General features: G+C 35.3%; 1 protein-coding gene across 1 annotated transcript in view; it reads left to right on the top strand.

The window, feature by feature from the left end:
• PTPRD (protein tyrosine phosphatase, receptor type, D) overlaps nucleotides 1-25,102 on the top strand; it is a 1,328,567-nt gene that overhangs the window by 1,257,789 nt on the left and 45,676 nt on the right. Inside the window, exons 34-35 of the mRNA XM_014953943.1 lie at nucleotides 9,580-9,703; nucleotides 19,706-19,881. Coding sequence (XP_014809429.1) covers nucleotides 9,580-9,703; nucleotides 19,706-19,881 — 300 coding nt within the window. The remainder of the gene's footprint in view (nucleotides 1-9,579; nucleotides 9,704-19,705; nucleotides 19,882-25,102) is intronic.

The raw sequence follows: 25,102 nt of genomic DNA, 5'->3' as shown, positions 1-25,102 counted from the left end.
AAGTAAAAACCCATGTTACTGTCATTCTTTTAGAGACTGCCTATTCATTGCATTTGAAGGTTCATACAAACTGTCAGTGCAATAAAAAAACACTAAAGAAGACTTTCAAATGTTGGTTACATACTAATATGTGACTGCATGGTACAGAGATCCTGTATTTTAAAAAATCTTGACAGAAGGTGTTAAAAATTAACACTAACTACTATGACAGAGAACTACAATTGTATATTATTTAGTTGAACACATTATTCAGAAAAACCTTGACTACTCTAAAGAATAATCTCATTAGATGTTAAAAGGAAAATATAGTCTCAACTATTTGTGGAAATAAATTCATTTGAAGAGTATCTCAGGATTGCTGTTTACTGTCACAAACACAAAAAATGTGTGAGTGTCTTCTCATATTTCTGTGTGTAGAACCTGAGTTCTTAAGTATGAAGATTTTCATATATAAAGAATCAGACCAGGAAATATATGTCACAGGATGTTCACCATAAAAAAAAAAAGCTAACATTTGGTAGAAATTTGAAAATAATTTCCTGTTGGACTATGGGCAAATTCCTTGAAAATCTGTGTAGGAAATTCCATTTAATAAATAAAAAACACCATTAGAAGTCATGTAATGTAGTACAAATTCCATAAAAATAAACAATGCACCTCTATTACATCTTGAGCATGTTGTGGAGACGACATGCTTCTTTTTATGCTGTAATATAACTTAAAAGTTTTGGTGTTTTATATTTCCTTTACTATTTATATTGTTAAAATAATATTGAGATCATAATCCTATTTACAGCCAGCATTGTGAAGATACATTAAATCATTAAATTCTTAGAATCTGTCCCTCCAGAACTTTGTATCTGTCCGTGTAAACAGGCCAGCTTTCACATTCTATTTTATTCTTATTTTTACAAAACAGACTATCTGAGGCAGAGTGATCAGACACTCAAGATTAAAATGTGGGCAATTGTAGGTCAACATCAAGCATCATTCACATTGCTTTGCCCAAAGAGGTTCAACATTTATCTTTGAAATCCCAGCTTTAGAGATACCACTTCATTTCCATCTAGTCCAATGTTCATGCATTTTGAAACAGCATTAGTTAAAAGCACTGCTCTTTGGTTTCATGGTTTAGTCTAGGCAGTGGACTAAGGCTGCAGTTTGATGATCACTGTAAGTCATCTCCCTGTCTTGGCTATGCATTCCTGTTGTCTCTTGTGCCAATCCTGGCACTAGCACATATGCAGCTGTTCAAGGATTATCTCAGGAAATAGATTCAGCTGAAAACTAATTGTTTTATTTTCCTTTGCTGTTTTCAGTTGGGTCAATTCCCTGAACTAGCTCACCACATGGCTGCGTGAGCTTTAGTGCCAGCACAAGGGAGTTGGTGGGAACATTTGTGGTTGGGGATTGGGACCTTCTCTTTCAGCAGCAGTCCTCACTAATGTCCCTTAAAAGCAACTATCTGATTCTGAGGCAGAAATGGGTACAGATGGTAGCAGTTCAGTTATTATCACTTTAGATTACATTTGAACTAGTAATACAGAAGAAAAAAGAGGTATTTTTCACCTTCACGAGCTAAAGGTGTAACACGTAGCAGAAAACCACTGACCTTTATTGATAGTAATAAAATCCTCCAGATAATTCCCATTTTGGAATACAAACATTTTTCATCAGTTACAACTGATGATTTTTATTTTTTTTTTCATAATGGCCTTTCTTTTTTGGCACTCCATTATTTTGTTTTACTTTTTATGGAATTTCATACATTGCAGGGATTAAATTCTTCAAGCAACAAACCGATAGTATACAACACCTATTCTGACATCTTTGTGATACAAAAAAATAAAATGTAAATACACAGTTTCCTGATGAACACTGACTTCTAATCCAGTTTGTAGAATTTCTTTCAGGAGGTTAGCTCCATTTCAAATGGATGTTTCAATTATTTTTAGCATACCCTACATTAGTTGCCACTTCCAAAGAATTACTTGCTTCACAACTCAAACATACCTGCTCATACTATATGCACCCTTTTCAGGTATTCAGAAGTATTTGAATACTTGCTCCAATTCCCTCCTTGCTCCTGTACCATCCACTGCCTTTTGATCAGAATTTCTGATCAAAATTGCATACAGGTTTGGTTTTCTCCTTTTGGAAGAATATCACTTCCTTGCCTGTTCCCACTTTCTCTTCAGAGACACAGGAACCTCCCCACCCCTTCAGTATTTCCAAAAGAGAGAAAAAGTTTTCTTACAGAAGGCACACATCTACATGCTCTCTCCTCTGATTATTTATACACTCTGGTGTAATTTGCTAATGAAATCCCCTAGTAGCCTCCTAGGGAAGGTGGAGGAAAATTTCTTTGTCAACTTGGACCATGAGATCTCAAATACTCCCAAAATCAACCCACTATTCCCCATTCATCTAGAACAAAGCTTCCCAAATGGGGTTTGTTTGTTTGGTGGTTGGTTTTTTTTCTTTTCCTGAGAATATCTTCCTTTTTGTGCTGTGTGACAACTAGTTTAGAAAATCTAAAATTGTCATTGAAGAAATCTTAAATCCAAACTGCATCCGCCTGCAGTCTGGTTCTGAAAGGAACACCCGGGGTAATGTGGCAAGTTGAGAAAACAGGTATTGCAAAAAAAGTAAGTAGCAATATACTTAAGTATAAACTATATATTCTCAGAAAAAGAAAAAAAATGAAAAAAAAATAAAAAAAAAAAGAAGAACTCTTTCATTGCTATATTGGTAAAAGGAGTGTATTCTCCAGTGCAGATCATCTTCCAGCTGCATACTGTTTTCTAAGCTCTGATGTTATCAATTGGAGGAGTTCCTACTTCTACAAGTCTTCAGAAACTGTTTCATAGCGACTTAAAGATTTTTACTGTTCCAAGATTTAAATAAAATAATTCACCTGTTGAATGAAGTGGTTTTGTAGTTGTAGCAAAGATAGAGTTCTTCTCAGTAAAGTGCATTTCTACTTCAAAATAAATTTTTCATAATTTTTATTTTTTTATTATTTTTTATTATTAGCTTGCCATCCCGAAGCCTTAGCAAAATGTTGGTTTACTTTGTTAATATGACATATTCTTTATGTCACATAGTTCTTTTGTATTACCTAACCTAAAGACAAGGTTCTTGACCCCAACTGATTATATGAAGCTTTTGCTGAGTTTGGCAGTTTCAGTGGCCTTTTTATGTAATACAAGGCTCCATATGGACTTGACAGCTGCTAAGTAGAAAGCCATATTCATAGAAATCTGACCTTTTTATCATATCTCCTTGTTAACTTCAGAATGTAACAATAAAAAGTGGTCATGGAGATACACTAATGTTCTGACTGCTTTATGCAATACACTAGATGTATGTGTGAAGTCATTTCCTCCTGTATCATAGAATAGAAAACTTCTTCCTCCAAAGCAGACTGCTGTGTCTTGTGTAAAACAGTTTCACACTTACTATCCGAGATATGTAGGCATAGCTTTACATCCTCAAGGAAGTAGATTGGGATTCATACCATTTTTGTGTGAGAACCTTTCACTGCAACACAGAAATTACATTACCATCCTCATTGTGTTACTGTGTGATTTACTGTGTACATGTGTGTGTGTGCACTGGTTAATTGTTACGAGACGTTGTATATAATTTTATTGTTTTTCCTCATCAGGCTCTTTCTGTACATCACAGCCAGTTTTCTGCTTTAACACTGAGTATTGGAAAAGATGAAGATGCATTTCGACTCTGTGCCACACTGCTGTACTGTTACAAGTTTTATTGTAGCTTTTCAGTATCAGTGGGTAGGATTTGTGATGAGAAGACAATTTACTTTTAATATAGTACATTTTTCTTTTTGTATCTTAGGCTGCAACAAGATAAACACTGGACACTAAAACATAATAAATTTTATATAGTAGAAGCACATATAAAGCTTGTTATTGATATAAAACACTTTAAAAGTCCATGAAGATCAGATGACAGAATCTGTACCAAAGAAAACAGCTGCATTTAACTGCCATATCATTACAAATAATAGTGACTCATATGCAAAAATCAATTTCTTCTCAACAAAAAACTGTTTTCTATTCTTTGTCTTTGCAATAATTTAATAATATTTATATTTATTTTTATTTTTATAATTTTATTTATATTTATATTTAACTTTATAATATTAGAAACATTATTTATTGGTACTCTTTACTTTCATAGGATGTGCTCCATTTATTGAGAAACAGTGTAGTCAGTGAATGATGAAAAGTTGTCTTTTTATTAATAGTGCATATGCTGTTGCATTCCCCTAGGTTGTTTGGTGCTTAGTTCCACCTAGAGAAATATCCCAGCCACCAGGACAGTTATAACAGAGAATTTTAAAGACATAATGGAGGAATCTGAAGTGGCACTAGTCAAGATTTATAGTAGGGTATTATCTCCTTCCTTTATGCCATAAATGCTTCCTTGGGATAATAGCGTTTGTTTATGCTTATGTGATTAAAATAATTTTCAGATAAAAGCTGGTGTTGTTCTATTAGGATGCTAGGTTTTGGTCTGATACCTAATGCTATTTTGCCAAGGAATTGCATGGATTCAGCTTAAATAGTGAAGTAAAAATATAAATAATAAATGTCAGGTTTATTTTGCCAACTGGAAACATTAATGTATGCAGAAAAAGTAGTCCACTTCTTTTAGCACGAGAAATTATTCAAGGACATGTAGGTCACTATAGGTAAAACTGCGTTTTGTTGGGGTTGTTTAGAATGATTCATTTGCAACATTTTTAGGGGGTTTATGGAGGGAAATGGAGGAATCACTGAAGAAATTAACTCCTTTACTCCTTTCTTAAAAGAATGAAAGTTGACAGTGCTTTAAAAATATGTTGAAAATTTAAAGCAGCCTCACTGTCTCACATGAGACAAAGTTTAGCGTTCAAGAGCTGCCGTATTTTATGTACTATATAAAACAAAACAGCATGATGCTTTAATCACAAAAATATTTAAACTAAGCAAGGTATTTAATTAATCAAGTATTATTCTGCTCCTGAAATTTATTTCCTACCAGAAGTTGAGTGTAAATCTCTGTTATCAACACAAAATTATTTTCGCCACAACTGGTTATGGTATCAAAGACAAAGGATTGTAATTGCAGATGGGGGATCAACAGATTGTGCTTAAAACAGAAGGCAGAGAAATATACAACAGTAGGAACACTTCTTAAAAAGTTAGGTTTTCTAAAGCTTTTTATGTAATAGAGACTGCCCTTCAAAGATTTTTTTAAATAATGATTATTTTCCTCCTTAAATATACCTTAGTTATATGCAGATATAGCTTGTTTTTTTCCCACTGAAATAAAGTTTTATATGATCTCATTTGATCATAGAAACATTAGCTTGATATTGTAGAGGAAGTATCTTTGCTCTTGAGAGGAGTCTGGCAAAACCTACAAATTTCTAGCTATTCTTGAACATCTGAGTCATTTTCCTTCAAGAGTCAACAGGAAATGTCTCTTCTGTGCTTTTTAGACTGTTTTTAGGGCCAGGATACAAACATATTTGAGATTTTATAATGCAAAAAATATGGGGGTTTCCCCCTGTATCACTTGAAAATGCCAGCCTTTACGGTGTGATGTGAAAAACTCTGCCTTAATAAGAAACCATAATTCCAGTTGGCAAGTTACTATGATCACATATTACCATTCATGCATCCAGCATTCATATTTTGGTAATGCAGTATGTAAATCTCTTTCTATTAGCAAGTTTCCTGCATAATACAACAGCATCCTATTATGGTTTCATCAGCTATGATATGAAATCATTGTAATCACTGGCATTGATAAAAGAGGGTCAAATTGTTCATTTTTATGGGTAGCTGACTACTTTCTTCGGTTATGAAGATTTTATTTGTATTGACATCCTCTCAAATATGTCTTTTTCATTCTTTTTTCTCTACGTGGCCTTGGGTTTCTCTCTGACCCAGTGCTTTTTGATGATTTAATTTGAGCCTCAAGCACAGCGCCCACAGTGCTGGGAAAGTCTGTACAGGACTTGCTTCCTTTCTGTTCTGGGCTTGTGAAACCTATGCAGTGACTCACAAAGCCCATGAGACACTAAGGATCAGACCTGCTGGCTAATAATTAGCTGGCATAGTGACCCTTAGCAGAGCACTGTTCCAGGGCAGGCTTATGCATATGTTAGCTTACACCAGGAAGGGTGCCATTTTGTCATAGGCATTCCTTCCCCAGCAGTGTCCCACAATATACTCCTGGAAGATCACAGCAGGAAGCATTTGCCTCTTGTTTAAGTAGCATGAGGAAAACCTCACAATGAGCAGGTGCACAGTTTACCTGTACCTGTTTGTTGGAACTTCTTCTGGAAACATGTTTTGGTTACCATGATTCATAGCCAAAGGACTATTTTATAGATGGTGCATTGTACTAGTAAATGTTGTTCTAGTCTTTTCCCAGTAACAGAACAGACTTTCTTTCAGGACCCAACCATTTAGAACATAATAGCTGAAAGATTAGTCAAAGCATGGGAGGGTAATAACAGTATTACAGATACCTTTAATTCTTTTGCACAAAACACCCGTACTACTCAGTTATGCTATGAAGAAACCCAGTTCTTTGTTAATGACAGCTTTATTGAAGGCAAGCTTTCAGAATGAATATACTAGAAATCCTATTAAAGTGCCATCCATTAAACCATTAAAGCACTCATTAAAACTGTTAGTACAGACTTGTTATTCATGAGTTATTGGTCTTTCACACTTCTGAAATGTGTCTGCCAATACCACTCTACTCTTTGTTCCAGTGTGGCTATTAAATCTGAGGAAATATAGATTAACTTTCTTTTGCCAAATTGGTGCTTTGTGGGAGGATAGTAAGGCCACAAAGTGGTTTAGATTGGTGAGAAAAACAGGAAAGATTAAAGTTCAGTCCATTTGCCTGGTTTTGACATAATTTATGTTAACTATGTCTGCATGCAGGCCTAAATATTAATCACTGAATTACACCATCTGGCCATACGTCATACAGAGAAGTGAATGGGGAATAAAGTATGCTGCTGTGATGAACATATCCTCATCTACTTGTACAAATAGCTGACAGAGAAAGGTGCTGTTTGATTTATATTTTTTTGATATCGAAAAGCAGCTTTAGGTCACTTGAACAGTAAGGAGTGAAAAGGGCAAGAACAACACTGAACAGTTGAAGCTAAGCTTTAAAAGTAAATTACTCAATAACCCATAAATATATAATCTATATGATCTATAAATATATAATCTATAAATAATCTATTAACAATAGGTATAATATAGAGCTGAAGCTCTTTCTCATAATGGGTAAGAATCTAGTTAGACTGTAATTTTCTAAGTGCAACTGTATATGCAGAAATGCACCTTGAACTTAACTTTATGTTTGCAAGTAGTTGTAATTATGAATTGATAACTTATGGGTTTTTAAATTTTTCTATATCCTTTTTATTTTTGATAAGGTAATGCCAAGTCCTGCAGCCCAGGTTCAAAACTAGCAGGATGTTAGTCAGCTGGTTTATTCTGTTATTTTCTAGTTTTTTTGTCAAGTGTGGAGAGAAAATATATGTGACATCTTACATTGTGAAGCAATTTCCAGAATATTTGGTCACTGTAAGTAAAAACCTAAAAGATCAGACGGAGTGTCTCCTTCAGTTACATATCTAGAACTGGGCAGGGCAGTGCTTGTCTCATTCTGGGGCAGTGGGCTGCTTTTTAGCTAGCATATTTGCATATAAGCCTCTCAAAAAGTTCTGAGTAGGTAGTCACAGACAGTGTAGGTGTCGTTTATTCCTGGTCAAATAATTGATTTTATTTAAAAATTTCTTTAGAGTATAGTGTGCTAATATGTTTAGAGCATCTTCCATTTGTTTTGAAATTACTATGTTTATGTTCTAAATTATTAATAGAATTCTAAGCTAAAACCATGCTAATTACTTTTTAAAATACTGAAAACATGACCTGCAGATATCCTGCACAAGTTATTCACCTCCATTCACTCAAAAAAGAAAAGAGGAGAGATTCTTGCTGAGAGAAGTCATTATGTAAATTTGATTGCTTTTCAAGTCATACAGTGTAGATAAATTGGTGGTCAGTTGATGAAGAGGTATATTAACATGTCTTAAATATACTATATATGCATATGACTCTTCTTTTCCCGGCGCCGATGGAAATGTGGTCCAAATTCTTTCTCTTCGGATTAGATTAAATATATAGTACTTAGCAGTAAAGATAAAAATATTTGTGTTTATAAATGAAGCAGCGCTTACCTGTTTCAAGATTCTATCAACCATCCATCTCAGAGGATGGTAAAACATTACTATGATGAAACTAAATTCTAACAAAACAGAATAAAAATTCATAAATAGGAATTTCACTGTATAGTCAGAAAAAGAAGTATTTTGGTGGAACAAGGACCAAGCCCTAATATTGGAAGGATCAGGCTGCTATGTTTATAGTTAAGCTCAGCACAGAAGCGATGTCTAGTTTTGAAGTGGCAGAATACCGATTGAGTATTACAGCAACCTGGCATAGAGAGCTGCTGATTGTTAACAGGTTTAAGCAAAGAGCATGAGCTGCAAACAAGAGTTGCATATACATGTTGATGAAACAATTTTAGGTTCTCTAATGTTACAGAAAGGGAAAGTAAAACAATATGTTATTATCTCAGAATGAGATCACCTTTCATATGGGGCATGAGCAGGTACCATCTGTTATGTCTATTTTTTATTTACCCAGTTGTATGTATACCTCAGCCACATAAAAGTAAGTAGTAAGAGCCTGAATTCTCCCAAATGGTGAAGAATGAAGTGCAGGACAAGCTTCAGTAACTCCACCCCTGGAACATGAAGGAAGCAAGAAATAAACAGTGATTCTAGAACCATATAGTTATGTGTATAAATACGAGATTATTTGTAAGTTTACATTTCAAATATGCCTGAATTGTTCTCTTATTTATGACTCAAGGAAATAAAAATCAAGTCTCTTTATGTTTTCCCTGGATGATATGCAGTTGGTTCCCTGAGCAATATTGGTATCATGTGTTGGCCCGGCATCAAAATGGAAAAACAGAAACAACATTATTTTTCTTCTGGAAAACTTCTTCAGGAACATTTGGAATTTATTTAGTAAACAGGACACTGAATTGTTTGAAGATGTGCACTTAGTAATAGAGAAAACCAAAAATATTTATTCCCCTCTATCCCAGTGTTTTTGAGATTTCTGATATTTTTTTCATTCTCTGTTATGTTAGACCCCCTCCTTGCCAAACTGAGTAAAAAGGTAAAAAGATGGATAGCATACCTTTGCTATTCTGAAAAGAAAGCCTTGGATTTGAAAAGCTTATGGTTTAAATTCCTGATGGAAATTTGAGATGCATGAATACGAAATGCTTTATATGTTATATATGTTACAATGTGTCCCAAAGTCATAATTTTCTTTCAAAACCAAAATATTTCCAGACTAAACTATAGGACCATGTGGTTTATAGTCATTATAAATACAACAAGTACCCTGTGCTTAGCTAAAATTTTCCTTTTCTTCTCTTTCTCTCTTGAAGTCTATTGATCCTGGTCAGCAGTTCACATGGGAACACTCTAACCTGGAAGTAAACAAACCAAAGAATAGATACGCAAATGTAATTGCATATGACCATTCTCGTGTTCTTCTCTCAGCAATAGAAGGTAAGGAGACCTTTAAACTTAAACTAATTAAATCCTAAAATCCAGTATAATTTTACCTCCTGATATCTTTGCATGGTAATATACATAAGTGTTAACTGAAATGCTTCCAGTAAATTCCTATAATGACAATCTGTTTCTGATGTTCGTTCTCATCATAATTCAGTATGAAAATTCACTAAAATTGACATGGGGTCACATATAGCACTGAATGCATCAGTCCTTGTGTGTATGCCAACATGTTATCTAAAGTAAATTATCACTACTCTTTACTTACACTAACCCTACAAAGCAAATATAGCAGTAGCCATGCATGAATTGACGTTTTTGTTGATGAATGACATTATCAACATATGTGATTATTGAGTTTCAGTTGCTGAATTCTAAAAAAAATCACCTCAGCTTTATGTTCCCAGGGAGAATTTTCAGAAATCTCTGTTGAAACTTCCCCTTTTTTCTTGTCATTTACAGTCTGAATGTTAAACAAGCATGTTTAAACAAATGCCCATACACAGACATTGTTGGAACTTCAGTATTTCACCACTAAAAGATTGGCAGAGGGCTGTAATGAGAGCTTGTCTGTCAAAAAGACAGCTTTCTCTGTCAAAAAGCTTTCCAAAAAGTTGTACATTTTAGAGTTTTAACCAAAGCAAACTGTCCAAGTTGATCAGCCCTAGATAGTGGTTTTTATCTCTTTTACCAAGCACTAAAGCAATGGGAAGCACTGGTTTTCAGTCAGAGGATTTATTTTCTTACCAGTTTTGCCTTACTATTAACCCACTTCCTGGGATGAAGACACATTTTCAATTTATTCCCTTGGTTGACAGTCAGGAATTAATGATGGTCAATGTAATCAATTATATACTTAAGTGAAACAATTTAAATGAAAACAAAATTTACCTTTAGTAACTCTGGCAGGAGTTGCATATGATACATAAGACGTAGGGAACTGTATTCAAGGTCATAATTATTTCATTCCTAACATGCTACAAGTTAAACTGCAAGGTGTTTTAATTAACAGTAATAAACAGCTTCTTATCTTTGGTTACTCCAGACCTGAAGACAGTGGATAGAGGAGGGACAATATTTATAGGTGTAATCCGTTTTAATATTAGCTGCTTGATGAAGAAAAGGCAATCCCACTGATTGAAGTTTAGATCTTCCCTTATTTATTGCAGCTGCATACTGTGTTGATAACACAGATAAGAGCTTCTCAAATATATTAGAAAATTTAAATGATTGCTTTGGAGAATTTGCATATGACAATCTGCTCACATTTCTTCCACCTCTGCAGCTTATATAGCAGTTCTGACAAGATTTTTTTGTAACACCTCTTAAAATTTCTCACATTGCCTTGTAGAAGAATATAGCTGTGTAGAAAGCTGCTACTACCTGGTAGAACTGCTCGTCTCAACATTGAAGAGAGGGTACTTTCATTACCATTATATGTGATGTAATTCAAGAAAAATATCCCTTTCTGTGTCAGTGGTTCAGACAAGAGAACTAAGTACATGATCAGAAAAGGCCAAGAACAGGAATTGGACATAGGTTCTAAATTGTTATGTAAAGTTCTTTAGAACAAAACGTTTAACTCAGAAATAAGTCTATATGACAGAAGACTCAAGATTTTCACAGGGTATTTTATGGAAAAAGAGTTGTGTCATGGGAGAAAGAAGGGGAAAAATATAACTGCAAATAAATATGTTTGTAAATTCGTGTCAGATATTTGGGCTTAAAAAGTTCTGCCGGGTTCCCTTTCATGTAAATGACCCACGGAATTTGGTTCCCTTAAAGAAAATTAACGTATTCAGAGAATGGGAAGAAAATCTAAGAGACAAACCAGAAAACGTTAGTCAAAGTAATTCAAAATATCAAATTACACAGTACATTAGATTACGTTTTAAAATAATAGATAGTACAAATATGAAAAAAATCTACATTGTACCTGTAGGAAAGAACTGAGCAATTTAAAGAGCAGGGACAGCATACAGTTAAAATGTAATGTTTGATTCCCTTTTTTTGAGTAAGAAATACTACTATGAGGTTAAAATTTCTAACCCTGTAATAGTCAGTGACCCTAAACAAAGAAAAATGTAATAACCCTTTGAAATGTCAGTGTTAGATGTAAAACCACAAATGGGATTTTGACCCATTTCGTGATTTGCGTAATTTTAAGTACTTTCTCAGTCTTCAGTTTATGCTGCATAAAGCAATATAAATCAAATATTAAATGCCTTTTCATGCTCTTATAGTTTGTCTTGAAAACAGTAATAAATTAGTGTTGAATTATCCTTTTAATTTTTTTCCCATTGGGATTTTATATGATTGTCTTTCTGAAATTCTTTGTGTGTATCTTCCTAAGTTTAATACGGTGGTCTTAGCATTTGGTAATAAGTGTTTTTCAACTTCGAAGTAAATATTCCTACAATGATAATATGCAGTTTGCCTAGCATCTTAATTAGTAGTCAGCTGCATTTGTTTTCATTCTACCAGGGAAACCAGTATTTTGAATATTCTTACAAAAAAAATAAAATTCCTTTACCTGTGTTACTACACAAGTTGATCAGGACCTAAATTTGGACTACATTACATTTTGTTACAACTATATGGAGAATATTTGATTGGATTTTACGTATAGGCCTTGTCTGCAATTCCTCAGTGGCCATAAGACTAATATTGTCAGTGAAGTTTGAATAATAACTGATCTTTCTCAGATGAAAAACTCCATTTTACACGTAAATGCTGGGTCCCTGTTAAAGAGTAAATATATATGAAAAAGAAACTAAGCATCTGTTAAACTGTAATCCTACACTGATGGTTACTTTGCCTCTTGATGGTGTTGCATAAATATGGAATACTGTAATTGCTACTCTAGAGTGGGATGCAAGGCCAGTTTTGTTCAGTTGCCTGTCTGTGACTGTAGCCACTATGAAGCAATTCCTAGAAAGTCTTAAGAAACAGATATTTGAAATTACTTCTTTCCACGTATTGATAATATCAAGTTGTTAAAAATTGCATTAGCCACGAAACACAAGGCTTAGTAATGCTTTCAAAGTGTTTATTTTGGTACCTTTTATAGCTCTTATTAAACATGTTTAAACCTCGTTTTGAATCCCTGTTACATTTTTGCCCTCTGTAATTGCATATAGCATGAATTGCTCACTTTGCAATAATTTTTGATATTATTAAACTCACCTCTGTTTAAATTTTATTATATCAGGTGTCCCTTTGGAGGGAAAACTGAGATTAGATGTGGTAATTTGAATTTCCACCTGAAAGAAAATATTACTTTGCAAACTTTTGTTCCTATGTTCGTGAAATCTCATCACTCATGTAGTGCGGTCTTTGGATGTGTCTTGGAATTTTACAGTATACTGAAAGAATGTTTTAACATAGTAAAGCTTATTGTATGCATCTAAATGGATTTGAGGGTAGAGTTTATTGATTAAAAGAGACATAGATTCAGTTAAAATAGGTAGGTCTGTGATCTTAAGCTTCTAAGGAGAAATAAAATACTGGGAGAAAATTATTAAACAGTCTGCATTTTAAAAAGTCTTGTCAATTCTTTTAGGAGACATCGAAGACTAAATGTCTGCCATATGTGATATGATTTGTGTAACACCAGTGATTAAAAAAATTTTGAAAAATAATATCTATCATATTCGAAGTAAATATTCCTACAATGATAATATGCAGTTTGCCTAGCATCTTAATTAGTAGTCAGCTGCATTTGTTTTCATTCTACCAGGGAAACCAGTATTTTGAATATTCTTACAAAAAAAATAAAATTCCTTTACCTGTGTTACTACACAAGTTGATCAGGACCTAAATTTGGACTACATTACATTTTGTTACAACTATATGGAGAATATTTGATTGGATTTTACGTATAGGCCTTGTCTGCAATTCCTCAGTGGCCATAAGACTAATATTGTCAGTGAAGTTTGAATAATAACTGATCTTTCTCAGATGAAAAACTCCATTTTACACGTAAATGCTGGGTCCCTGTTAAAGAGTAAATATATATGAAAAAGAAACTAAGCATCTGTTAAACTGTAATCCTACACTGATGGTTACTTTGCCTCTTGATGGTGTTGCATAAATATGGAATACTGTAATTGCTACTCTAGAGTGGGATGCAAGGCCAGTTTTGTTCAGTTGCCTGTCTGTGACTGTAGCCACTATGAAGCAATTCCTAGAAAGTCTTAAGAAACAGATATTTGAAATTACTTCTTTCCACGTATTGATAATATCAAGTTGTTAAAAATTGCATTAGCCACGAAACACAAGGCTTAGTAATGCTTTCAAAGTGTTTATTTTGGTACCTTTTATAGCTCTTATTAAACATGTTTAAACCTCGTTTTGAATCCCTGTTACATTTTTGCCCTCTGTAATTGCATATAGCATGAATTGCTCACTTTGCAATAATTTTTGATATTATTAAACTCACCTCTGTTTAAATTTTATTATATCAGGTGTCCCTTTGGAGGGAAAACTGAGATTAGATGTGGTAATTTGAATTTCCACCTGAAAGAAAATATTACTTTGCAAACTTTTGTTCCTATGTTCGTGAAATCTCATCACTCATGTAGTGCGGTCTTTGGATGTGTCTTGGAATTTTACAGTATACTGAAAGAATGTTTTAACATAGTAAAGCTTATTGTATGCATCTAAATGGATTTGAGGGTAGAGTTTATTGATTAAAAGAGACATAGATTCAGTTAAAATAGGTAGGTCTGTGATCTTAAGCTTCTAAGGAGAAATAAAATACTGGGAGAAAATTATTAAACAGTCTGCATTTTAAAAAGTCTTGTCAATTCTTTTAGGAGACATCGAAGACTAAATGTCTGCCATATGTGATATGATTTGTGTAACACCAGTGATTAAAAAAATTTTGAAAAATAATATCTATCATATTTCAGCAGTGTAATTTTTTTTTTTTTTTAATGGGAAATTTAGTGGCTTTAAAATGCTGCTGCAGCCAAAAGCCTCTGGCTGTAATATAAATGGTCATGAAAGAAAAAGGCAAGAAACGGCTAATAATGTTACTTGTTTGATTGCCAGTTATCAGTAAAATATCATCAGGTATGTAGACCATCATCTTTAGATTTAGCAAGTATTCTAGTCAATATAAGTTCCTAAACATCTATTGAACATTATTGGGCTATACAAATTATTTGCGCTGTCTTGCTTTCATTTGTGTTGCATTCTGCTAACAATATATAATTACATACTTAGAGTAATTGAATGCCCCTTCACCCTGCAACTCTGGAGTGCCTTAGAAGCAACAAAAGTATTTCAGTGATGAGGGGTACAGAAAGATCAGGGTACAGAAAGATTCTACATGCTTGGTGATGTAGAAGTCCGTATGAAGTGGACTCCATAGAATAGACTTCATTGTGGCTCTGTCAGCAACAATGCAGAGACAACTTGTAGGAGTGTAATAATTTTGGCCTGTGGATCTGTTTATGCTGTTATAGTTGTAACAACAAAAAATACGGTGTCATTCTTGATACCCTTGAAATTATCTCAGAACAATTCTTTTTCCTCTGTATGTGCTTATACTGTCCGTTGAGGGAAGCTTCAGCAAAACATCCAGTGAATTTGTTCTTGAGTGGGTACTAAAGATTTGGCACCTCACAGTTTACTGTGCACATTCATATTGAAACTGGTTTTTGCAGGAATTATCATAGGATCTGTTATCATAGGATAACTGTTTTCAGGAAATCAAGTGAATAATTCTGAAGTCTTCATTATTAGTCTTGTGGATCTGAGTCTATGTTGCAGCAAGTTGTACTGTCATCTCAGTTCATAAGTATAGTCTCAGCACAAATCAGAAGCTATAGACCTCAATTTTTTAAATCTTTTGCACTTTAATTTTGGCATTGTCTAATTTTATTTCATTACTCATTCACTCTTACTCTGTAAAATCTGGACTGTTTTGATCTCTTGAGATATTTGAAAATGGAATTTGTTTATGCTCAACTACTCACCTGATTCTTCCCCCATCGCACTCAGTTCCTGCCTGACAGAGTAAGGAGATTGCAGACTGGTCATTCATCACCATAGTTGAAAAGGCTACTAGAAAATAGTTATGGTAGAATTACGATCTGAAAGCTTAGTCTTTAGATGACTTTTTGTGCAGAAACTGTATCTGCCTTCATGAAATTTGTAAAAGTCAGGTTATACTGCATGGATATGCCATCCTAAATCTGCAATGAACCCCACTGATGCCAATAAACTTAGTTAAGGATCATATCAATATTACTGAAGGCAGAATTTGGTTGCTCTTTCCCCTTCTTTACTCGTGTTTTTACAGAACAACTGACCTCTCTTACCTATTAAACTGAAATTTAAATAATGATGGCAGGTGCTGCTGTGCTAGTGGGTATGTTGCCTTCAAGCTATAGCAGCTAACAAAGGTATGCAGGATTTCATTGTACTGCAGTCAGACTAGTTGTCATTTGATTGTTTTTGCAGTATTAGACTTGACAGAGAATTGTTTAGCTTTCTCGACTCTGAATGAGGTTATGGCCAGAAAAGTCTTTGCAGAAAGTGTCATTTTAATATTTAGATTTATTTGTCCTTGATAATTGTTTCTGCTTGGTCAATGTAGATATTTATAGATGTTCAGGTTTTGCATATGTTATTTTTAAACTGCACACACTTCATTAGGCCTCTTATGATAAGGCACCTTCCCTAGAGGGCTTTAAGTTCAGGCGTTGTGGGGACATAGCTGATAAAGCAAAAACTGGTTTGGCAAAGTGTGAGATAGAAAGTGAGAGTGGGAAAATGGTATTACAGAATACAAAAGGGGTTTGGAACAGGATTTGAAACTGAGGTCATGCATGAAAACAGTGATGGAAAGAGACTGTGAGAAATGGGCGTGATACTTGAAGGGACTATGAGAACGGATGGAGAACAAAGAAAACACCCAATGTGTACTGTGGGTAAAAGAGTCAATGGTGCTGAGAACTGTAAATCATATTGTTCTGTTGATAAGACATAACCTTATAGAGTACTGTATTCTACTAGAGATAAACCTTGATGAAAATCTTCTAACTGTGCAAAGTGTTGGAGCAGCATCTAGTTTTTCCCAAAACTGCATTGGTTAAGTTACTAAAAGTTGCTCAGGTTCTATGGTAAATGGACTTTCCTGTCCATGTCCCAGCCATTTCCTTTTCATGCTCCATGAGGCTGAGTTGCCTTGTAAAAGGATTTTTCTGGCTAAAGCATTTTTTGTGTCCTCTTGATTGAAGGCAAGTGGAGAAATAGAGTGGAAATTTCCAGTTTAGAGTCTTTACAATTTTAGACATTCTGAATTTTTTCACATCAGGTACCAGGACTGGCTGCTAAGATTTGTAAAGATCATTCTTTAGCGCACAGTTTGCAATACTTCTCATGCTTAATTTTCACGCTGAGTTTGTGCAATATCAGCTCCAGAGGACAGCTTTCCCAGAAGATCATTTAACCACTTTACAAAGTGTTGTTTTTCTTTTTCATTTTTTCCTCAGGCTTTTATTTATAACATATGCTTCAAAGTATGATACCAGGCATCATAATATAATTCTAATTTATGCAGAAAACATTTCTTACCAGCTTTCTCTGTTCCTTTGGTAATAATACCCAGTTGGTGTAGATTTCTTCTATTTGCTTCATTTTTCTTTCTCATCTGTTTTGTGCAAAAATGTTTTATTATCTTGATAAAGGAGGAAAATACGGCATTGTGCCTGGCAGTTGTATTTTCTAAGTCATTAATTCCAATAACCACAATAAGAAGTGTCATGTACAGAGTTTCAGGTCTACAAGAGTGAGGCTTTTGAACTCCAATTTCTGCCTTTCATGGTGGGAAATCATGCTTTTTAGCTGTAGACTATCCAAGTTTCAAAGTTTTTTTATTTGGTTTTCTTTTTCTCCCAGAAGAGTCTTTCAATCAGTTCTAATCATAGTCAACCAATCTTCCTGTCCATCCATGCATCTTGCCTGAGTAGTGCCATTTGCTGCCTTTCTTGTGCCCCTGAAGGGGACACCTTTCAGGGGCACCTTTTGTTATAAACCCTTTCCTTCCCTGAAATATTTTGTCAGATTTTTCCTTTCTATTTTACAGAAAGTCAAATCAAATTTGAATTTGTGTTCAAATGTAATTTGAACATATAAAACAAGAAAATCTATTAAGCTTTCTTGGGCACAAAGACAAAATTTTATGCCAGACTACAGCTGCAGTAACCCATAATCTCAATCATTTCAAGATTATACTGGGTCTTAATTAGTGTCACAGTTAATCAGTGGGTTTATTCATTACTAAGTAAGTAGTGGAATATAACACTAAGCTTACCCAGAATGAGTGTAGAAACTCTCCAAATTGTAGCTAAAAGCAAACAAACAAACAAAAAAAAAGTGTTAAAGTGGTACCTCTACTTCCCATTCAAATTTAAATTATTTTGGAAGACATTTTCAGATGTATGCCACTTGGTTGTCAGGAAAAACAGGAGTGTGCAGCCCGGATAATTCCTGGTTTGGGATCACCAGCAAGAGATAATACATCAGGGTAGATTTGGAGGATCAGTTTCTGACAGAAAGCTTGAGAAACATTTCATTAAAGATATTTGATAATTTATTGTGTTTCGTAGCCAAAAAAATTCAAGTCTGTTGCTTTGTGGAGTGAAAATAGTCACAGCTTTAGAAAAAGCCAGAGAGCTTGTGTCACCTGAGTGTCTTTTGAAACAGTTTGTGAAACCTGCAGCAGTTCCTGAGATTGTAGACTTGGGCATGGCAGACTGGCTGTGTAAGCACAAATCATTAATTTCTGCTCAAAGAAGTAACTTCTGTTAATTACTTTAACAAAGAACTTGTATCATTTTATTGTGATGCACAGTTCTGTATTTCAGCTAACTCCTCTAGGGAACAATTCCATGTTCAGCACTGCAGTAATATGGGAAACACTGCGTTGCCATTCCACCAGCACATGAGTATCTTTTCTTCCTCAAGTCGTCAGTTAAAAACCAGCAGTGACATTGAACCTGGTGCCTGCTGTGCTTTGTCTTCCAACGTGCACACAGTCAGAGTTAAAAGCTGCACAGTGCGATGCTGAATACAGGCAGGATGGGACTGAAACCTGTATGTCCATATTTACCCCTTTCTGTGAGTATGGCTGCCTTATTAACCCAGACCAGAACGTGATCTTCACTACAGCCAATACTCCTCAACTTTGGCAAGCAGCATGTTGTGGTCCAACTCTGAGTACCAACATGACACTGCTTACCCTCACTTAAATAGATTGCAGTTAAGAGCTGGCTCACTTCCAAGTCCCTGTAAGTCTTGTCCAAAATGTCTGATCCTCAAGCAATTGATAGCGTAGGTCCAATGTGCTCACAGGTCTTGGATTCCCTCTTCTTTTCATGCCTTTAGTTTTTTTCAGACTTACAGAGGTCTTTATTTCATGCACACACTGTATAGCAGATTCCACTGTTGCTTAAACCGGACTTACATAATGTGTTAAAATAACGGTCATAGTTAGCTTTCATTTAATGGGAAAAATGAATGCAGCAGTAATGTTAATAGTTGGACAACATTAACACTTTTCCTACATTTAGAAGAAATCCACAGAGCTCAACAAGAGTGTGAAATGGAACTTACTCAGGGCATCTGATGGAGAGGCTTCCCTGTTTGACCCAGGCAGAGGCTGCCATACTGGAGGCTGACTGCAAACCAACTTTTTAAATGCTGCTGTTTCCACTGCCAGGTCTCTCCATCTGCTACAGCTTTTCAGGCTTCTTTTGTGCTTCCTTATCAGACTGAGTCCTTTGTTTCAAATGAATGGTTATTCCCAGAGGCCATCATAATCCTTGGCTCCACAAACGGCATACACTTAGTTGCAAGTACCCATGTACCACTGAGCATACAGCCAGCTAAGATTCACCGATCCAGCTGTGCCACGGGACTTTTTTAGCTCTTGTACAACAGCACAGAAATGCCATCCCATGTTTCATGCTTCTCTCTTTGCAGGCATACCAGGCAGTGACTATATCAATGCTAACTACATAGATGGATACAGAAAGCAGAATGCTTATATAGCAACGCAAGGGGCATTACCAGAAACCTTTGGTGACTTCTGGAGAATGATGTGGGAGCAGCGGGGTGCAACAGTCGTCATGATGACAAAACTAGAGGAGAGGTCCAGGGTAAGGAAAGCATATACAATGTTAATAATATTGTGCTTGAGTAATCACTTAAATAAGATTTTTGCTTCTTACACGTATATTTGTCTGCCTCTTGTATATGCACTGATTTTTTTGATGTTGCCACAAGTTAAAAGTGTCTATTCTGTGCAAATCACTTCCAGAGAAAACGTTAATTCCACTGTAAAAATACCAAGTCATGCCATTTATTTTGTAGAGCTTTCTATACTCTGAAAAACTTGAAATTTTTTGACCTACAGTGTTGGTTTTTTGTTAGGTTTTCTTCCTTCTTCAGTCATATTGGAAGTATTAGGAGGTGATTGAAAATGTTACTTTTCTGCAGTATCAAGCGTACAATTGTATCATCCTGTCATGAATAAGCTAATATATGTCAACAGCATTCAATTTTCATTTTTATGTGGCATAGATTAAACATTATTTAAGATCAGTGGGGGCTTGGATTTACTTGAGAAACATAAGAATGTTTTTCTTAGCACATGCTGCGTGCTAGAAAAGCTCCACAACACGATGGTGTTCGTTGATTCTCATGATGGATTTTTTGGAAGGGGATGGGCACTGAAAGGAAAAATAAATAAGAAGAGAAAGATGGTGAGAAAAAGAAAAGGGAGAAACCCTTCTCAGTGACCAATCAGAAAGAGGAGTGAGTGTCCAGCCCTTGGCACCCTCTCCACTAGAGCAGGTAGTTCCCCCATCATACTTTTCCCACAATAACACTGTGTTTTATGTCAAGACATACTCCTCATGGATTGTTCCTGCTTACGATGGTGTTACTGTTGCTGGGCGCACGCGTTGACTGGGAAGGTGCTACATGGCTGGTTCATTCCTGAGCCTTCTCTAAACTCATTAATGAGTGCTGTAGTGTAAACCAGAAGCTACAACCAGATGTAGAAATCAGGGAAGGGGAGAAAGAAGGGATGATTCTAACATCAGTGGCCATTGCTTCTCTTCGGAACCTGCCATGACAACAGTATCAGGGTCCGCAAGTATAAGTCCAGAAGATGAATAACAAACAAGAGTGTCACAGGAAAAATACTGCCACGGGTGTTCTGGTGTACGCTGGCCTGGGAGCTTGTGTGAAAAAGGTAGGAAGCTGCAAATGGGAGGCAGGCTGCAGGATTGCAGGTGAAAAGCTCTTAGCTGTACAAAAAGCTAAGATACCTAAGGTGCTGTGCAACATGTGTTAAAAAATTCCATAAATGCAGAGGATCAAGAAGAATTGAGAAAGAGAACTAGGGAGAAATAGAAAGAGAGTAGGGAGGAGGAGAGGAGGTTTATCATCCAGAAAAGCTTTTAAATCAGTTAAAAATATCTTACGGAGGTAACTGGATAATAAATGATATTTCAATAACTCATGGATGAGCTCTATTTCAAAATGAAAATGCTTTTGCATGTGTAAGCTTGGAACAGGGGGGAATGCAACGTAAAGCCTGATGCTGTATTATGTTGGCATTGATGGTTTTTTCACATGCTTGGATACATATAATTACAATGATTACTTAACTTCTTGAACCTCTTAGCATCAGTCATTCCTTTCTGGAGGCTTACCAAAGTACATATATATATTTATTCTTTTATCATTTCATCACTTCTTAAAAATTGAGTAGGTTTTTTGCAGCTCAAGCATTGTATAGCATTCTAGTTATAGAATCACTTTCGGCTTGTAAATTCAACCTACATTGACACTATTGCCTGTATATACCTGATGGCAATTAATACGCAGCAGAGGGTAATTTCATCAGAAATTTTCATTTTATCTTAAGTCTACAGGCCTTGTCTAGTCTAGGCACTGACAGTTATTTGGTATTAAGCAAATGAAATTTTGCCTATTTCTTCACTAATTACTTACATAATAGGTTGCTGCTTAATAGCATCAGTGCTATGAAAAAATCTGATCCTAATAAGCAGCCCATTGCAGAAGGTGTACTTAAATACTTGAGAGTTTATCTTAATACTGCAGGCCACAGACAGCCACTGTCTAGAACTATGTTTTGATGTAACTAAATGAAATTCTACTCATTCTCTCCAATAATTGCTTAGCAGAGTTTTAAGCTAACTCTAGCCTTTGCTGTCTGCGCCCTAAAAAAACACTGATCAGAATAGTAATCACCTCCAGAAGTGATTAGCAGTCAGCAGCAATGCGTTCCCTGAGTGTAATGAGAGACCAAAAAATCTAGTCACTGGATTGTCTGTCTATTCAATGCCTACGTTTGCGTATTTTTTGTGCATAATTTAGCTCATTCTGTGTTCATAGGTCAAGTGAGTTTTATGCACTCAATGCAAACCACTGGAGACCAGCTATTCGGTACTTAATTCAGCTCCAATGTTAAGAGTCTGCAACTCTGTGAATATGGCGTAACAGTTACCTCTTTTAAGACAGTAGCTACATGTAATGTAATTACTGGTATTGATGGTGAGGCAGCAGTGGGAATCCCTGTGTGGGAAAAGAATATGATGACAACATTTTGTTGTTATTTTTGCTCATGCTATCATTTTTATATAACATCGTTATAGCAGGAGACCAAGTGAAATTTCAAACATGAAATACCAACACTGTTACATACCATTAGAGATGAAGATCTTCACTAATTTTGTTTCTCTTTTTCCTTTGATTCCTTTTTGATTGCTTTTGTGTCTTGGCAGCCTGATCATTATTCCTTCTGGAAGGCAAGATCATTTCTCTCTGGGACTTCATCTACTTTCCATCTCCATGTCGTCATTTCTGTTTAGCTTGCTTTTTTCATTATGTAGTCCTGCAGCTTGTTATCAGCCTTTTTAACCTGGACTGCATAGATAAAGACAGGGATTTTAATTGCATCTGCAGAAACAAAGTTGGTTCATTAGCATGTGTTAGATGTCTCAGTAACTTCAGCTTTGAGAATGTACATATTTTACAGCTGAGTACATCAAATGAAGATGTTACAGTGAATTCATTATTCATTTGTTTGCCTAAAAGGAAGCTGCAGGAAAGAGAAGCTCTTTCACTTATAACCTTTCACACTTTGTTAGTTTTGAAATGTCATCACCTGAATATCACTTGACCTAAACCAGACAGAGAAACTCAGTCCCATCATTCAGCTACCATGCACATAATTTATATCAAAAAGGATTATACACACTGGCACTGCATGGAATAGTGTTGATAGCATATTTTTCACATACATGATTTTAATCTAAATGAAATAAAAGAACAATATTGAAAGTTGTAAATTAGAGGTTAAAAAAGAAGTTGTGTGTTACACTAAGGAAGGCTTTAAAACATGTAAAGCATTAATGTGTGATGCTCTTCTTTCCCATTCCTTTGTCTTACTCTCTGCCCCTAGCAGTGCAGATTTGCTTTTTATTTTTAGATCCTCTGAATTAATTCAGTGATCTGAGAACTCATGTGCTGTAGTGAATTACGTGAATAATCAGTTGAAGATAGAGAATCTCACTTTATAGCAAAAGATAATATTGCCTCAAACAAGAAACATTTAGTAGTGCTTCTTGTTTCAGGGTAGGATACTGTTGTGGATTGTCTACTTGAAAGAGAATTCAATGTTTTTCTTCCTTGCTATATAACTCCTTATTTTGAATACATGTACTACGTTGTTTTGGAACTGATAGAAAATACTTACCTTCTTGCTTAACCTCGTGGGCAATATTTTCTATGTTGGGACCACATGGCCTAGAATTAGAATCTTCTGTCAAAACCACCAATCAGTCAGGTCAAAGCTAAAAGACAATACAATGGCCCTAGCGATTATTCAAATATGAGCCAGATTCTGAACTTCTATAAGGCTTTAATTTTCATGTTGGTACTACCAGCTTCATTCAAATTTGCTAATGACTAAGTGAATACATGAGGAAACTACATTTAGCATTCTGTTAGCCTCATCTATTTGGCTGTAAGGAAGTGGATATTATCATTAATATAGCCAAGAATGTATTAAAATGTAAGCATAGTATAATCATCTCCGTTTGTCAAAGTTTAACATCTTGAATCCTGAGTTTTCACTGGGAAGGCGGAGGTAGAAACAAACCCAGTAGAGAAGACTTGTATCCTGTCTCACCAATTTTGTTCACCAATATTGAAATGAGTAGCACTATTTGTGTGAGTCCTGTATTTATTCCATAGGAATGTCTAAGGATTGTTAAAAATCCCTGGACTTAGCTTCTCTCAACTGGTCACTGGTACCCAAGACTCAAGAGAGCCTGCATTATCCCAAGAAAAGCCAAGCAGACTTTTCCTGAGGTTACTGCAATGCTAAATATGTACTTCTGTTCCAAGTGTCATGCAACAGGTCTAAATCTCATCAAATCAGAACACTCCATCTGAGTCTTTCAATTCCTTTTTTATACATTTGTAGACTATCCCATGTGTTAGAAAAATGGAGATTGGGTGTTAGTCAATGAAGATGTGTGTGTTGAAGGTGGAATTAGAGTAAAATCATTTTCCAGGTTGGTTTGGTGGGTTTGGGTATTTGGGGTTTTGATTTGGTTTGGGGTTTTCTTTGGAGGAGTGGAACATATTAAATTAAATTCGGGAAGTTTTTTTCAGATTCAAGTAGTTCAAAAAACCAAAACCATTTGAATATGCACGGTGGAAAGTTTAATTTTACCTTAGGACTCTAGTAAAATAGCATTGAAACAAACTTGGCCACCCAAAGATTTCTAAGTCGTGCTATAAGCACATAAAACTTAAAGGCAGTATGGGGAAGAACCCTGAATTCTTCTATTCCAAATACACAAATTGCTAACATTTTTAATGAATCTTCATTTGTTGATGGCAGAGTAGGCACTGATATCTAATGTAGCTGATATCATAGCTAAGACAAAGCAATAGTACATGCATGGCAGTAAGTAATAAGCAAAGAAAACTAAGGACATTATTTTCTGGTCTGTATGAAATGCATGAAGATCTTTCAGACAGATAACAGGCTGTGAGGCAGAGTTTTATGTGGTTGTGATTAATGTATTTTTACATTTCTTGTGCAGAGCTTCAGCAGCAAATTTCAGAGCTATCCCCCTAAGTATGTTTTGACAGGTAATACTGAAGCTGTTACCTGTCAAAATATTGGATCGAAACTAAGGGACAATAAGGCATTTTCACTAATATGAGTGGAAAAGTCATCAATACATGCACTTTACTATTCATTAAAGATTATATCAATTTGCTCGCAAGTGCACCTCTATTCTACTGTATTTAGACAAAAAGTAATTGATT

This window comes from Calidris pugnax, unplaced genomic scaffold (assembly GCF_001431845.1).
Source record: "Calidris pugnax isolate Ruff unplaced genomic scaffold, ASM143184v1 scaffold178, whole genome shotgun sequence".
NCBI lineage: Eukaryota > Metazoa > Chordata > Aves > Charadriiformes > Scolopacidae > Calidris > Calidris pugnax.
Note: the sequence above shows the minus strand (reverse complement) of the source record. Positions and strands in the feature narration are given on the sequence as shown.